This window comes from Cydia fagiglandana, chromosome 11 (genome assembly GCF_963556715.1).
Source record: "Cydia fagiglandana chromosome 11, ilCydFagi1.1, whole genome shotgun sequence".
Taxonomy (NCBI): Eukaryota; Metazoa; Arthropoda; class Insecta; order Lepidoptera; family Tortricidae; genus Cydia; species Cydia fagiglandana.
The window spans coordinates 4,493,847-4,510,862 of NC_085942.1; the positions used below are offsets into that span (position 1 = coordinate 4,493,847).

A 17,016-nucleotide genomic window follows, 5' to 3' on the forward strand; every position below is an offset into this window, starting at 1 on the left:
CGATGATAAAATATCTCTGCTTTAATTCGTTGATTACGGTTGCGTGGTTACCGTGGTCGAAGAGCGCATGGAAATGATATATCAGCAGTTTGACAAAATCTTCTTTTGCGTACAGAACGGGTATGTGCACGTCCTTGTCTATTCTGGCGTTCAGCACGATGACTCCGTTCTTATCCAGTCGTATTGCTATCTTATGCAGCGGAGACTTCTTCGGTAGAGGCCGCCCAGTTTCCAGTAGCTTAATCTCCTCTGGAAAGGCAGCATGCTGACTCCGGCGAATTAGCAAAATTTCTGCTAGATTTACATGCCCTTTGTTCATTTCTGTGTCTGTTTTCTGGGATAGCAATGAGGCTTTAAAAACCTCGGCGGCAACCAGAACCCTAGCGGTGGCGCGAACTAGTCGTACGAACTTTGAAAATCTACCTACTTCCGGTAGGTACTCAAACTTATTTTTCGCGACACCTACTGAGCATACGAGTTTGCTAACGCGCTCCTCGCCCGTATCGGCCACGGGCGCGGGCGTTTTCTCGGTCGGCCAATGCTCTTCGGGTTTACGTATAAAATCGGGCCCTATGAACCACCGGTGGTTCACTCCAAATTGCGCAGGTATTCCGCGGGTCGCGTCGTCCGCCACGTTAGCCGCACTAGGCACCCAGCGCCAGTTGGCGGGGGTGGTAGTGTTCTCGATTTCTGCTAACCTATGTGCCACGAACGTTTTATACCTACGTGGGTCCGCACGTATCCACGTGAGCGCCGTTTTAGAGTCAGACCAAAAAAACTTTTCCTTTATTACGTAATCTGACTCCTTGACTATGGTTTCCGCTAATCTCGTGGCTAGTACGCAGCTCTGCAATTCCATCCTCGGAATGCTCACTACCCGGAGAGGCGAAACGCGGGCCTTAGCGGCTACTAACGCGGAAGTTCTAATCCCCTCGGGGTTGACGCTAACCAGATACACGGCCGCGGCATATATTTTTTCGCTCGCGTCGCAAAAAACATGCATATATGCCTCCCTATTAAATGCGGGCACGTGTCGCGGAATTTCTAAGTCCCGTAATTGTTGTACGTTTTCGATGAACGATCGCCACGCGGGTGCGAGTGAGACGGGTATAGGCGAGTCCCAACCGATTCCGGTCCTCCATATTTCTTGCATTAACGCCTTGCCTAAGACGGATATGGGGCTTACGTAACCGATCGGATCGAATATTGACATCGCGCTACTCGTTACCTGTCGCTTTGTAGGTAATTTCTGACCGTTAAGTACGTCTTCGGGCGTATTACGAAAGTTCACGTTGAAACCTAGGGTGTCACGCTTGTGATTCCATTTCAAACCTAAGGTACGTTCGCTCTCGTTCGCGCCTAACAAAGACGTTTCCTCTTTGCTGTTAACTACGTCAGCAATTACCGCAGGATGGTTCGACGCGAACCCGCGGAGTTCGAATGACGCGCGCATGTTTAGCTCGTAAATGTCGTTTACTACGCGTCTGGCGTCCTCCTCGGACGTGTCGAGGGCGATTAACATGTCGTCCATGTACGTATTTTTAATTGTTTTTTCAGCTGCGATCGGAAATTCAGCACTATGCGTTTTTGCGTTTTCGTTTTTGACATATAAAGCGGTTGTCGGCGACGCTGCCGATCCAAATATTAGCCGCTTCATTCTGTACTCTTGCGGTGGAGAAGTACGGTCTTCCCCCCTCCAAACGAAACGTAACGCATCGCGATCGCGCTCTAAAATTTCGATTTGCAAAAACATCTCTTTGACGTCGGCTATTACCGCGATTTTGCCTTCGCGGAAGCGCACTAATACGCCAAAAAGTGATTCTAACAGGTCGGGGCCGGCCAGCAGCGCGCTGTTCAGTGAGCGACCGTATGCTGTGGCAGCCGCGTCCCAAACTAGCCTCATTTTACCACGTTGCGGGTGAAATGTGGGGAAATGCGCTAGGTACCACGTCCGAGGCGCATCGGGAGGCGGGGGCGAATCCATCTTCTCCGCGTAACCTTTATCGAGCAAATTATTCATATGTTTCGCATATTCGGCTTTCAACTTTTCGTCGCGGTCTAGTTTACGTTCTAGACTGAGTAGCCGCTTTAATGCTTGCGCTCGGTTATCGGGGAGTTTTTCGTCGTCGGTTCGCCATAATAAGCCCGCTCGATACCGGTTCTCCCCCGGTATCTTATCGCACGTGGCTTTTAATAAGTCTAGCGCTCGTTGGTCGGGATCGGCCCGAGGCAACTTTTGTGAAACGCCTAACGATTCTATGTCGAAATGCCGTTTCATGAGCTCTAAAGCTTCGTCGTCCGCGGTTTTAGGCCGTGCATGCCCCACAAAATTTACCGCGGCGCGACGCGTTCGGTCTGGGCCGTGTAGAACCCATCCTAATCTGGTTAGACTCGCGACGGGAAGGTTAGGCGGGCCGTCTATGACTTGCCGAGAAATGATGAGGTGCCAGTTATCTTGACCTATCACGATAGTAGGTACGGCCGTAGGGTAACTTAACTCGTCCGCGATTTTCGACAAATGTTCGCACTTGTCTACTAAGTCACGTGGTACGCCTTGCGAACCTATACCTATATCGCCTATCGTGAGCACCTCCATTAACTCCAAATGTCGGCTACAAAAACCCCTAATCGCGACCTGTAGCGCGTACGAGTCTGGGTCTCTAACTACGCCGCCTATTCCTTCAATTTCTAACGTCTCTCCGCGTACGCGAGGCGCGATTTTATCGGCTGTCTCGTGCAGCATTAAAGTCATTGCCGCGCCTTCGTCTAATAGCGCGAGGGTTTGTACGGTACCTAAAGGTCCCGACACCTCCACAGGCATGACTTTGAGATACGTTTGCGGGAGTCTAATATTGTTTACAGATACGGCCGGCGTACTGTTACCGTTCGCGGGCGCGGCCGCGTTCAGTCCGTGTAACAGCTTACTGTGTCCGGCTTCGCACTGGTTTACACCGCACGCGACGTATTTACACTTAAACGGCCTACGGTGATTCACGTCTAAACATCTATAGCACAATCTAGCACCCTTCACTAAGTCCCAACGCTCAGATATCGTCGCGGCTAAAAACTTTGAGCACGCACTAACCTTGTGCTCGTTCCCGCTCTTACAAATGGCGCACGTAGTGCGAGAGACAGGGACGGACGATACCTGCTGTTTGGGTCTAGCTCCGGTTGACGCGGGTTTTTTTTTATTGTTATTATCTTCGCGTGACTTGACTTGTGCGACAGTATGTTTACTACGCGATCTACTCTCCGTTTCGCGTGGGTAATTTTCGTGGAAATCTGACTCCGAGTCCGTACTACAGTCGCGGGAGAACGCGGGGGCGCGGGACCTAGAGGGAGCTTTGCTCGACCGCCTAGGTTCGTGCTCAAAAGATACCGTGTTCACTACAGCTCGCGATCTAGTAGCCGGTCTGCGGTTTACGCGTTTGGCTGCAGTACTAATGTCGTTGAGAAACTCAGATAAAGCGGCTAGGCCGGGAGTTTCCGAATTAGTCTGCCTATATTTGGCCCATTCGTAACGCACTATCAAATTTAATTTGTCCACTATTTTGTTCACTAGTTCGGGCGCGTGCAAATATTTTTCCTGACGCAACGATTTTATAGTGGCGACGGCGTTCGCGATATGCGCGGCGAAAGAAGAGATATTAGCATTGTCTTCGGACAAACGCGGCATGCGTTTGATATTATGCAGTTCCGTAAGTACAATTTCTTCGGGGTCGCCGAATTGCCGTTCTAGCGCTTCCATAATTTCGTATGGATCCTGAACTGTGTACATGATCGATTTAACGGCCGTCCGGGCCTCGCCTTTAAGTGCGCGCCTAATTCTACTGACATTGTTAACGGCACTAAACATAGGCGACGTGTCCTCGAACTCCGCCCTAAACGATATCCATTCGGTTATATCGCCACCGAATGTGGGTAACTCTGGCGGCTTGTGATACATTGGCGCGTAGGTACCTTGCGGCACCTCTAAAAATCGCGGTGGCGGCTTGCTAACCCTATCGGTCGCGGCGCGCGGCGCGGTCTCTTTCGGCGGCGGGATTTTTACGTTTTCACTCGCGATTTCGCGCTGTAGCCTCGCTTGTTCTACCCAACTTCTAGTTCGTACCTCGGCCTCGGTCGCGATACTGCCGCCGTCAGACTGCGCCTTAGCTTGGGCAATCTGCAGCTTCGTTTTGGCGGTATCGGACTCTGCCTTGGCTACGAGTAGAGCGGCTTTACGAACTTCGAGCTCGGCTAAAAGCACGGTTAATTCACTATCGCGGTCCCTATTTGCCGATTCGCGGGCAGACCTAACTGATTCGCGAACGGACGGCGCTCGCGGCGGCGGCGCAACAACGGGCGGCACTAAAGTATTCGACCTACTGCGAACTACCACTGTTTCATCATGACGCTCTTCTGAGTGTACCGACTCATTATCTCTCTCACCACTAGTTTTCCGGTTGTCGCTGGTGCCTTTGCTCCACGTATGGGTCTCGCCGGACGTAGTTTTGCCGGACGAGGGCGTGGGCGTGGGGACAGGCTGGTCCCGTCTGCGTGAGCGAAGTGATCTTCCGCTTTGTGACATCTTCTTCTTTCTTGATTTTTACGCACAAAACACAACACTTGACACACGCGGGGGGTCCCTAACTATATACAAATTTACCTGCCTAACGCCTATGCTCTGACGCTACAGAACGCAACGCCAGTGCCCCTAAGCGTGGATCCCTCGGTGCGCTGAATCTCCCGCAATGGCTAAGTGCAGTGCCTAGAGCGTTCGAAAGCAGCGTGATGGTATCACCATGTGACACATGCAACTAAAGTTGCCAGGACGCGTGAGTGGAGGAAAACCTACAACACTGCACGGTCCGCCGGCAAGCCGGTAATGGTGGGTTATGGAAAGGTAGGTAGGTAAGGTCTGAGCCGAAGCGAACTTCGGAGGCTCAGCGCGTTCGTTTTTCTTTTTTCCTCTGAATCAAGTAAAGCTCTACTTAAAATTCAGCGCGTACGTGTTTCTTTCTTCATTCGGCAACGAAGGACCATAATGTCGAGCGTAGTTACTGTGGGGCTCGCAGATTCCGAAGTCAGGACACGTTCACGCAGGCTGGAACACGCTGGCTGGCTCGCTGGCTGCTGTTACCTCCGGTTACCGCACCATTACCGGGAATATGTAGGGTGTTTAATGAAATAGTACATTGTGTATTAAGGGCGGGAAATAAGAAATTACGAACGAGTGTCAATTTTAAGCCCGACGCGAAGCGAGGGCTTAAAATGTTCACGAGTTCGGAATTTCTTTACCGCCCGTGGCACACACAATGTTTTTCATCACACTTGTAAGGAAAAAAAGGAGAATTAATAAAAACAAACTTCTGTATAAAACACTTTTCCGCCCTAGGGCGAAAATTTCAATTTCCCGCCCGCAAGCCCTACGTGTAAATAAGTGTTTTTCATCACACTTGCTCGGAAAAGATTTTTTCCGCCCTAGGGCGAAAATTTCAATTTCCCGCCCGCAAGCCCTACGTGTAAATACATCTTTTCCGAGCAAGTGTGATGAAAACACATTTGTAGGTTTAAAGAAAACTTTGGAGAGTGTTGGGAGGCTGGTGCCTCTGTTGATGCTTGTAGATGAGTGAGTGAGCTCCCAGGGTGGGCGCGTATATATAGGCGCGCTCAGCGCACCCCCACCGTAGGTACTCTAGGCCACGCCTACTCAAGGCGTGGGTGTTACGTGCAGAGTAAGTATTTTCTTTATTGAGCCAATCACAGTACAGTAAATATAATCAGTTTACAAAATTAGGGAAAAAGAGGATATATTTAATTGGGGAACAATAAAGACTTATTATCTAACACGTGACATAATAAAACGTAAAAAATAGCCAAGTTAGTACAATAATTAATAATAAAAAATAAACACACAAAATAGATTAGTAACATATGGAACGCTTAAAACTAGACATGAATGATTAAAAACTAGCTATACACGACAATGACAGAACTGTGGGCATATGATGGACGTTTTTGTCTACGTGACAGCGTGATAAAACGGCGTCCGTCACTCTCTATCATCGCGCATATTTATAATCGCGACAATCGCGTGGATAAAACTATCCATAATACGCCTGCTGTATTGGCCAATAATAATTAGAGATGCAACGGATAGTAGTTTGGCCGGATACCGGATACCGGATATTCGGCCTGACCATCAGCCGAATATCCGGTATCCGGCCGCCGGATATTCGGCCAGCGGAACTATACTTACCTACATTTCGGTTTTTCAGGTGCGCATTCTTCAGGTTTGACCTGTTTCCTAGTGAACTTTCGCGCGGACTCATTTTTAGGTTCGAAATGAGTGCGCGTGCAAAACAATGGAATTATTAAATTGTTTTAAAATAATAAACAAGTACGATTATGACCGTGTCTGTTTCTTAAATCCAATTTGTTTACTCCGAACTCAAGCAATGTTACTATCCGGTATCCGGCCGGATAGTGGGTCACTATTCGGTTTCCGGCCGGATAGTAAAATTATGGTCGGATTAGCCGGATACCGGATAGAAACCGGATATCCGGTGCATCTCTAATAATAATGGTACCATCGCCCCCACTTTTAATTGTACATCGGTGGACCTTCTGCCTTTTGTAATAAGGTCCACCGATGCACAGTTAGGAGTGTTGCTGTTTGTACAGTCGCCATCAAATATATCGGAGCTGCCGAGGAGGTCAAAAATATCTGAACACGCACTCTAGCGCCTTGAAAATAAAGGCGTGTTCAGATATTTGTGAGCACCTTGGCCGCTCCGATATATCTGATGGCGACTGTACATTAGTGACATATTGAGGCAGCCAAACTATTATTTTAGTACCTATCTGCGATGTAAAAAACAATATGGCTTTCCATCACAGAGACTCCTTTTGCTTCAAGTGCAATATACAAGTCCTTCTTATCTGAAATTCCAACAGAAATTCTGGCAGAAAAGTCGTTATTAGACATGAAGCATGTACCCTTCTCTCATGGAAAGCCACAGGTACCTATGTAGTAGAAATAACTCGGAGCTATTTTTTATTTAAAAAAAAAGCTTAGTTTGTATAGAATGTAGATTAATTTATTTTTGTACTAGCTGTTGCCCGCGACTTCGTCCGCGTAAAATCTTATCTTCAAAATTTTACATCTTTAGTACCTATAATTTTCATATGCAAGTTGTATGAAGTTTTAAGTTTGATGTTGGTTGCTGAAATTACTTTTTTTGTATTCTCATAATAGGTACCTATGCCCTTATACAAAGATTCAAGTTCGGCACTCACAAAATATCTGATCTCCATACAAACTTTCAACCCCTTTCTCACCACCTTGGGGGATAATTTTAAAAAATGCTTGAATTAGTTTTCATGTTTTTTAATTTAATACCTTTTTTTTGCAAAAAGTTCAAGTTCCTAGCTTAAAATAAAATTAAACCCCAAGACGAACTTTCATCCCCTTTTTAACCCCCTTAGGGCTTGAATTTCCAAAAACGTTGCAATTACTTTTTTTGTAATCGGCTAATATGTCTTTCTAAGAAGTTTCAAAGCATTTGTAATGGATTCAAACTTTGAACCTCATTTTAACCCTGCTAGGGGATGAATATTACAAATCGCTGAAATCACTTTTATTGTCATCTAATAATATCCCCAAATACAAAGATTCAAATCCCGCGCTCGAAAAAATGTATGATATCCATACAAATTTTCAACCCCGTTTTCACCACCATAGGGGATGAATTTTCAAAAACGCTGATATTAGTTTTCTTGCATCTTAATTTAAAACGTTTTTACAAAGTAACAAGTTCCTTGCTTAAAATAAAATTTGCACCCACAGACGAACTTTCATCCCCTTTTTAACCCCCTTAGGGGTTGAAATTCCAAAAACGTTGCAATAACTTTTTTTTGTAATCGGCTATTATGCCTTTCTAAGAAGTTTCAAAACCATTTGTAATGGATCCAAACTTTCAACCCCTTTTTAACCATGTTAGGGGATGAAATTTACAAAACGCTGAAATTACTTTTCCTGTCTTCTAATAATATCCCTAAATACAAAGATTCAAGTCCCACACTCGAAAAAATGTTTGATATCCATACAAACTATCAACCCCTTTTTCACCAACTTAGGGGATGAATTTTCAAAAACGCTGAAATTAGTTTTCTTGTATTTTAATAATATATCTTTTAACAAAGTTTCCAATTCCTTGCTCAAAAGAAAACTTTAACCCCATACAAACTTTCATCCCCTTTTTAACCCTGTTAGGGGATGAAATTTACAAAACGCTGAAATTACTTTTATTGTCTTCTAATAATATCCCCAAATACAAAGATTCAAGTCCCGCGATCGAAATTTTTTTTATATCCATACAAACTTTCAACCCCTTTTTCACCACCTTGAGGGATGAATTTTCTAAAACGCTGAAATTACTTTTCTTGTATTTTAATAATATATCCTTTAACGAAGTTTCAAATTCCTAGCTCAAAAGAAAACTTTAACCCCATACAAATTTTCATCCCCTTTTTAACCCTGTTAGGGGATGAATTTTACAAAACGCTGAAATTACTTTTATTGTCTTCTAATAATATCCCCAAATACAAAGATTCAAGTCCCGCGCTCGAAAAAATTTTTGATATCCATACAAACTTTCAACCCCTTTTTCACCACCTTGGGGGATGAATTTTCTAAAACGCTGAAATTAGTTTTCTTATTTTTGAATTTGATACGTTTTTACAAAGTTTCAAGTTCCTAGCTTAAAATAAAATTTGCACCCGAAGACGAACTTTCATCCCCTTTTTAACCCCCTTAGGGGTTGAATTTCCAAAAACGTTGCAATCACTTTTTTTTCTTATCGGCTATTATGCCTTTCTAAGAAGTTTCAAAGCATTTGTAATGGATTAAAATTTTCAACCCCTTTTTAACCCTGTTAAGGGATGAATTTTACAAAACGCTGAAATTACTTTTTCTGTCTTTTAATAATATCTCTAAATACAAAGATTCAAGTCCACCACTCGGAAAATTTTTTGATATCCATACAAACTTTCAACCCCTTTTTCACCACCTCAGGGGATGAATTTTCAAAAACGCTGAAATTAGTTTTCTTGTATTTTAATAATATATCTTTTTACGAAGTTTCAAATTCCTAGCTTAAAAGAAAACTTTAACCCCATACTAACTTTCATCCCCTTTTTAACCCCCTTAGGGGTTGAATTTCTCAAAATCGCTTCTTATCTCTTGTACACTTTATAAATGCAATCTGGTGTGCAAATTTCAACTTTCTGGCTTTTGTAGTTTCGGCTCTGCGTTGATGAATCAGTCAGTCAGTCAGTCAGTCAGTCAGTCAGTCAGTCAGTCAGTCAGGACACTTGCATTTATATATATAGATTATTATTTGTAACGTTCATGATTCGCTTTTCATATTTTTTTATAATTCTCTAAATATATTATCCCTTACTTAAATAAAATACAGCAGAATCAGAAAGCAGTACTTACATTAACCAAACCCACAGTATTGCAGTCAGCAGCTTGACTGCAATAGTCAACAGCAATGTCGCGCCTCAATACTTCAGCAGTAATGCTGGTTCAGTCTAAATTTGCAGCGCTATCATTGTCGCGTTTTTATCACTTGTCACGTCATGCGTCACTTTCGCACTTACTTCTTAGAACGTGACAGGCATGGTGACAAATGATAAAAAGCCAGCCATCTTAGGCCTAGTGAACGGTACTTTAAATCCAACATATGTGTAATCCTAATCACTGACTGTGACTAACACAACGACACATTAATATAAACCGCACACGTTTTATAAATGGCCAAACAACCTCGTTTGTCTGTATTGTGTCGCATAACTCCGCCCATCTGTCGCAAACAAAACGCGACGCTTTTAATTACGTCACTTTGTCGTATGTCGTATGTCGCGGGAACGAGATCTGTGACAATTATATTGTAAGAAAGGATGTGGTAATATATGGGCGCACAGATTATGTTGAAGAAGATTATGCACTCTAAAGACGAAATATACTTACATGATCGTCGATTCAATTGTTAAATATAATATAGATACATTTGAATTGTCATGCAAACAGCTATTTATTTATATTTTATTGCTGAAAATGAGAAATGTGAAAATGGTTACGTGATTATTATAAACCTATTATTTCCCGTTAATAATAAGATTAATAAGCAACTACACGTGCGTTTTGTAAGGTCCGCCAATGATATTATAACTCCAATAGGTTATAAAACGGGAACCGAATACCGGTATATGTTCATACAAATTAAGCGGTATTCAATTTCAGTATCGCGGTTTTATATGTTTATTTTTTGCATTTAATTTAGCTAATCTGACCAACCATTATCCTTACCTAATAAATAGTATTCTATAATATCAAAGAAATATTGTGAATGCTGTGAGATATTTTGGTACCGGTAACGGTCCCTGTTCTAAAATTGAAGCGCTTAAATTTTAGTTGCTGTTTACTTAAGCAAGCGAGAAATGTGCACATGCTAACTAGCTCCCGCACACCGATAGAGAAAGAGACAAGATAATGTTTTTAACAACAACAAAAATAACATTAATTCGTAGTATTGATAGAGTAGTATATGGAAGTATTTTTTTTGCCTATTATGTAAGAGTATAAACCTATCTACTCGTATAGTCATATAATATCATTCAGGTCTGACTTATGATATAAAATTAAGTTTCTTTTCGCAAGTGTATTATCTTCCTGTATAGGCTGTATACGACCTATGTCCGTTGTGGGCCGGTGATTCCTAAGGTGTCGGGTAACGAATGACTCACTACGCGTTCTGTGAGTCGTGAGTCCTGCGACTGCGCAATATATTTATGGGCCAGATTAATTACACTGTAAGCATTTTAACCTATATATGATTGAGATACGATGGACGTACGACGCCTACTCAAAAGTTTGGCTTGTTTTAATAACACTGTTTTTTTTTGACTGGGCGAAAGCTGAAAAAAGTTATTCAATCGTATACAGTTGTTTACATATAGTTTTTTTTTCTCTTTTCTGCATAGCAATTTCGTTAGATAGGTACTTTATTCATGGCATTTTACCTTCATTAAGACGTGTAAAATTAGTTACACGTCTAAATGAATGAATGAATGATGAATGAAATGAATGATAATGATGTTAGTTATTAGTTAGTTGTTAGTTAGTGTCGGCATTAGTTAGTTAGTGTTAGTGGTTGGTTAGTGTGTTAGTTTAGTTTTTATATTAAACTACAGTTTTGCGTTAGGCATATTAAAAACCGACCAAAGCGAGTTGGACTCATGCACGGAGTGTTCCGTACAGTCAGCAGCAGAAGTTGCTAAGCGGGCCAGGTGTTCAAAATAATCTTGAAGCGACTTTTTTGTTAAAAGAATAAGAAAACTTAAATAACAAAAATTTATCGCTAAAATGTCTCCTCTTTAACATGCAGCAACAATTCCCATTAAGGGCCACCCCACATTTAGCGTCTTTCGAGCGCCGGCGTCGAGTCAGCGCTATGGAAAATGACGTCGCTGCGCAGTTGCGTCGACGTTGCGTCGAGCAGCGACCATAGAGTTGTAGACGCCGACGCTCGAAAGACGCTAAATGTGGGGTGGCCCTATTGACACCTAGATCAAATAATAGTATACCTAACATACAAAATAAACATGTAATATGGGGGGAAAGGGGGACGGAGCAGGTTGCCCGATATACGAAGGAATGTCACGAAGGCTTAAAATGCATTGATTTTCCACAGGAGCTAAGACTTTGTTCTGATAGGTACTGCAGTGATGCTAAGCATAGGTACATACTAGATAGCCTGTACAATAATATTATATCAGTACTATGCGCGGCCGCTATTGCGAGTACTAAAGGCACTAAACGTAAGCCTAGAAAACCAATAGCAGAGTGGAACAGGCATGTCCAAGACTCCCATAGGGTGGCTAGGTCTAAGTTTCAAGAATGGACGCTCCAGGGCAGACCAGCGTATGGTGATATATTTAAGGAAATGTGTGAAACGCGAAAAATTTTTAAGTCCCGCCTTAAGTGGTGTCAAGACCATCAAACACAAATTAAAATGGATATTTTAGCGTCACAGCATTCCAAGAAAGATTTTCGGTCGTTCTGGAAATCTACTAATAACATGAATCTTAGACCTGGAGACCCAGTGAGCGTTGATGGCAAGAGTAATGTGTACGAAATAGCTAACCACTTCAAAGACCATTTCTTTGTGAAGTCCCCTTTAGGACCATCGCAGGCTGAGGTGAGCAATGCTGAGATCAAAAATGACCGGGTGGAGCCTGGATACACGGCTAAGCAAATAACCTCCACTATACGGTCTATGTCGAGAGGCAAGTCACCGGGGCATGATGGTCTCAGCATTGAGCATCTTCAGAATGCGGGGCCACACATCTCAAGGGTGCTAGCAATGTTCTATACACTATGTGTTAGACATTGTTATTTGCCCGAGGACTTAATGAAAACCATTGTTATACCTGTAGTCAAGAGTAAAACGGGAGACCTATCGGACTCTAGCAACTATAGGCCCATCTCTCTTGCGACTATAGTGGCGAAGGTTCTTGACAGTGTCCTTAATGCGCAGTTAAATAGGTATGTGTGTATTAATCATAACCAGTTTGGTTTTCGACCTGGGTTATCCACTGAAAGCGCCATACTGTGCCTTAAGCATACTGTCAAGTACTATGTAGATAGGAGAACCCCGGTTTACGCTTGCTTTTTAGATTTATCTAAGGGCGATTCTCAGAGATGACATTCGGTGCCTGACTTCGGTGCCAAAATTTTTTTTTACTTATATAATATGCAAGTTTATTTCCTAAAATCTACCCTTAATATAAAAAATATTGGTAGTGGAGGCCTCCATTAGAACCTTATAGTTTTCAAGATATTTGAGATTTAAAAAACACCGAAATCATGTGCAGGCACTGAAATCAATTTGCGTCACCGAATTCAATAATGCTTACACCAAAATCACATTTAAGTTTTATATCTCAATTATATAATTATTTTAATCATATTTTTCAATCCTATTTGTTGATAAGCGATGTAACAAGGCTAATGATCTCGAAAGCTTACATAAATTTAATAGATATAGACTCAAGATTTTAAAATAACCAAATTACGGCTTGTAAATCAACATCTCTAGAAGATATCCCACACTATATGACTGGCCTCATATAATAGGGTGATGGGTGGTCCTGAAACGAGTTTCAGACCACAAATTCGCACATTATAATCATTTATTCATTGCATTATTATATCCATGAAGGAGAAGATGTTTGTTTCACGCAATTCGACCGCACACGCATCTAAAAAAAACTTATGTTACCTGCACCCGATAAACAATACACTCTTGAGTGGTGTTCAATGCTCATTAAATATTTAATGTACTTATAAAGCAACGTGATGCAATACGGAAAACAAGTATTTTTTTAATCAGAGTTTAAAAGCGTCAATTTAAAACTATAATATTTGAAGTAGTAGAGTAATGCTTGAAGATCCAATTACCAATTAAATATGATCTCCAGCACCCTCAAACACTTGAGCTAAATTGTAACAAAGTTGTTGACAAAGACATAAGACATTGAGGATTGTTAAAACATTTGCTGTGTTCAATTTGTCTCTATGGCTATCCTTTAGAAACATCGATCAGTAGGTACGCTAAGTGCCTTTGAAGCGATCACGACATTAGAATGCTATTTTATTTTTAATCCCTTGTTCTGTACATCCTGTCCCTTGGGTTCACCTTGCATAGTACTTACATACACAAGTTATTTAAAAAAAAGAGGGATCTAATTGACTACCTACATTTATTTAACATGATACAGAGGACAACGAACATAATTTACTTAATTGATTGGAAAAGAATATCAAGACAGAGAAAGAAACATTGGGTCTATACGTCTGGTTTAAAAAACTACTCATAGTGAACTAGTGATTTTGTGTACCTACTATGACATAATTTACTTACAAACATAATTTTACGTTTGTACAACGTATCTTTCACTTTTTAGACATGATAAATTAGTACAACAAACTAGTTTACAAAGCAGGATTTGAATTCAGTGATCACTTTTTTGATATCGGTGGTCAAAAAATCCACCGAAACCAGGGAAATCAACACCAGCGATATCAAAATTAATCGCTTTTTAGCAATTACAGAAATAGCATGAACGATACAGAAGAGATGTAATAATGGTGGATTTACGTACTTTCGATGGCTTCTTAATCACTTACATAACGATAATTGCACTAAAACTTTCGGAGTAAATTGCACCACCGATCTCAAAAAAACATAGGACCAAACCCAGCGAAGGATGGAGAAACGTTTAATAAATCACTTTATTGTACTGTGACTGTACCTCTACTTTATTCAACGGTTAAGGCACAACTAAAGCATACTATGTTTGAGACACTGAGTTCCTGGTCTACAACTTTGAAGGAGTACTGATATGTTTTGCAAATTACACCGATATCAGTCACTAGCCCGGGACACATCGTAAATTTGGTTTTATTCAATGTGTTGAGCAAACACATTATTGTGATATAAAGAATATGATAAGCTAACTAATACCCTATGCGTGAATACCCATAATAACTCCGATCTAATGCCCCATCTTGAGTAATAATTTTTTGTTTCATAAAATCTGGGTGCGGGACACGCCCACCGACCATCATTTTTGGCATTTGAATTTTTTTTTCTTGTATTATATAAATAATAAATAAATAATTTGATAGTGTCCCAGACAGAATATAAGCTGAAGATCATGCCTAAATTAATTCAGATTTATTTAACAGTAAATTCAATCAATTACTGCCCCGGACACGTAAAAACGGCCCTCCTGAGAAATGCCCCTAAGGCGTTTGACCTGGTTTCCTACAATATCTTGTGGGAAAAATTAGGAGCGACGAATATACCACCCGAAACCGTTCGTATTCTAAGGTACTGGTATGGAAACCAGGTCAACCGCGTTAGGTGGTCAGGTACTCTCTCGAGTCCGTATAGGTTGGAGTGTGGAGTGAGGCAGGGAGGGTTGTCCTCGCCCACACTCTTTAACCTGTATATAAATGGGCTTCTCGAGGCGCTGAGCGGAATGCATGTCGGCTGTCATATTGACTCAGTATGTGTGAATAACATAAGCTACGCAGACGACATGGTTCTGCTCAGCGCGTCGGCTTGCGGACTACGTAAATTACTTCTAGTATGTGAGAAGTATGCGACTGCGCATGGCCTTAAATACAATGTCACCAAAACGCAGTACATGGTGTTTGAGCCGAGAGGATACAGGATAGAGGAGGTACCTCCAATACAATTAAATGGCACACCACTGGAGAGGGTGAATAGTTTTAAATATTTAGGCCATATTGTGACATCCGATATGCGGGATAATATGGATATAGAGCGGGAACGGAGGGCCCTATCTGTGAGGGCTAACATGATCGCCCGTAAGTTTGCTCGATGTACAAGAGAAGTTAAAGTCACATTGTTTAGAGCCTTTTGTACATCCTTATACACATGCAGCTTATGGAAGGATTATACGCAGCGAGCATATGGAGCCCTCCGAATCCAATATAACAACGCGTTCCGGGTGCTGGTGGGGCTGCCCCGCTTCTGTAGCGCATCTGGGATGTTTGCGGAGGCGCGCATGGATTGCTTTTATGCGACCATACGCAAGCGATGCTCATCCCTGGTGCGCCGGGTGCGGGCCAGCCCCAACCCCATCCTGCGTTCTATCGCGGACAGGTTCGACTGTCCATACTTGAGGCACTGCTGTGAGAAGCATGTTTCTTGCTGCCCATATTATATTTAATTTGTGTAAGTAGTTAAGTTTGTACTAACATTAGACATAAGAATTTATAATATTGTATACTAACAAATTGTATGAGTCATGTTACTCGAATAAATGAAATTTATTATTATTATATTTGTATCTCCTTGGATATCACGGGCCTATAAACCCGGTTTTTTGATAGGCTTGCGTGGGGACACAGATCCAACACGTAGAGGCCCCTTGGAGAGCTTTAATGTCATGTAGAACGCCTGCTGGAACCCGTTCATAGGTGCAACAATAGACACCCATGAACCGGTCTCAGCAGGCATTGGGACTATTGTAGCAAAAGTGAATAGTATACCGGTCTATGGATTGAAGTTTGGGTGGAAAATGAGACTGGGCTATTGTAAAGAGTTCGGACACCTGCCATAACAATGCTAACACACGTTATCGAGGCAGGTGGTGACTTGCCGCTGACTAGATGGGCCCCTGAAACTGCCGTCGTGAAGACGACCAGGGGCAACATCGGTGTGAGCGGCTCAGGGGTGTCGAGAGGTGTGCGCCGCTTTCTACCCAGTGGCTGTTACCAGCCACTGTGCCAACTCGCGTCTTATGCATCTTTCACTTCCACCCCTGGAGCATATAGCTCTAGCGACTCCTCTCTGGACGGCCAATGAAGGCAAGCCAGAGCTGAGAGTCCTGCGGGTCTCCTTGGGGTCCACTCCGACCGACGAAGACACGCCGGAGACGGAGACCCTGACCGACTCTCGGGAGCACTCGGGTCCGTGGGGTCGTTACTCCCCAACAGCTCGCCACAAGCTGCCCTGCGGGCTTATTATTATTATTATTATATTTGTGTAAAATTGATTGATCGCTCGACGCGTATCGCGATTTGGCCCCAATGAGCCGGCAGCGATTGGTCAAGCGGTGTCGAAACATGGCCGAACAGCTGCTCCCAGATTAGGGTTCCGTACCCAAGTGGTTTACCGTCACCGTGTTGTTACCTACTTTGGCCATATCGCAAGAAGAGGGGCCAACAATTTAGAAAAACTAGTGGAGACGGGAAAGGTCGAGGGTAAAAGATCTAGAGGACGAAGTCCAAAGAGATGGTCGGACCAGATCTCCGAACAGCTGGAGTTACCTGTTACCACCGCCCTCCATCAAGCATCAGACCGAAACATTTGGAGGCAATTTATAAAGCGCAAGTGGAGTCACGATCCTCAGCAATGGGGGAGCGATTAA

At 42.7% G+C, this 17,016-nt stretch overlaps 1 protein-coding gene across 1 annotated transcript; it reads left to right on the forward strand.

Moving 5' to 3' along the window:
• Positions 1-12,062: 12,062 nt before the first annotated feature.
• On the forward strand, positions 12,063-17,016 carry LOC134668635 (uncharacterized). The gene is made up of 3 exons (XM_063526076.1): positions 12,063-12,595; positions 15,525-15,746; positions 16,800-17,016. Exons 1-3 carry the CDS (start codon positions 12,063-12,065, stop codon positions 17,014-17,016), a joined length of 972 nt encoding a protein of 323 aa, XP_063382146.1.

Excerpts from the sequence above, each read along its gene's own strand:
- LOC134668635 (XM_063526076.1), top strand. The coding sequence starts at position 12,063 with ATGGATATTTTAGCGTCACAGCATTCCAAGAAAGATTTTCGGTCGTTC. Across the intron at positions 12,596-15,524 it reads CTTAATGCGCAGTTAAATAG|CTTATGGAAGGATTATACGC; the intron begins GTATGTGTGTAT and ends ATACACATGCAG. Across the intron at positions 15,747-16,799 it reads CTGCGTTCTATCGCGGACAG|AAGAGGGGCCAACAATTTAG; the intron begins GTTCGACTGTCC and ends CCATATCGCAAG.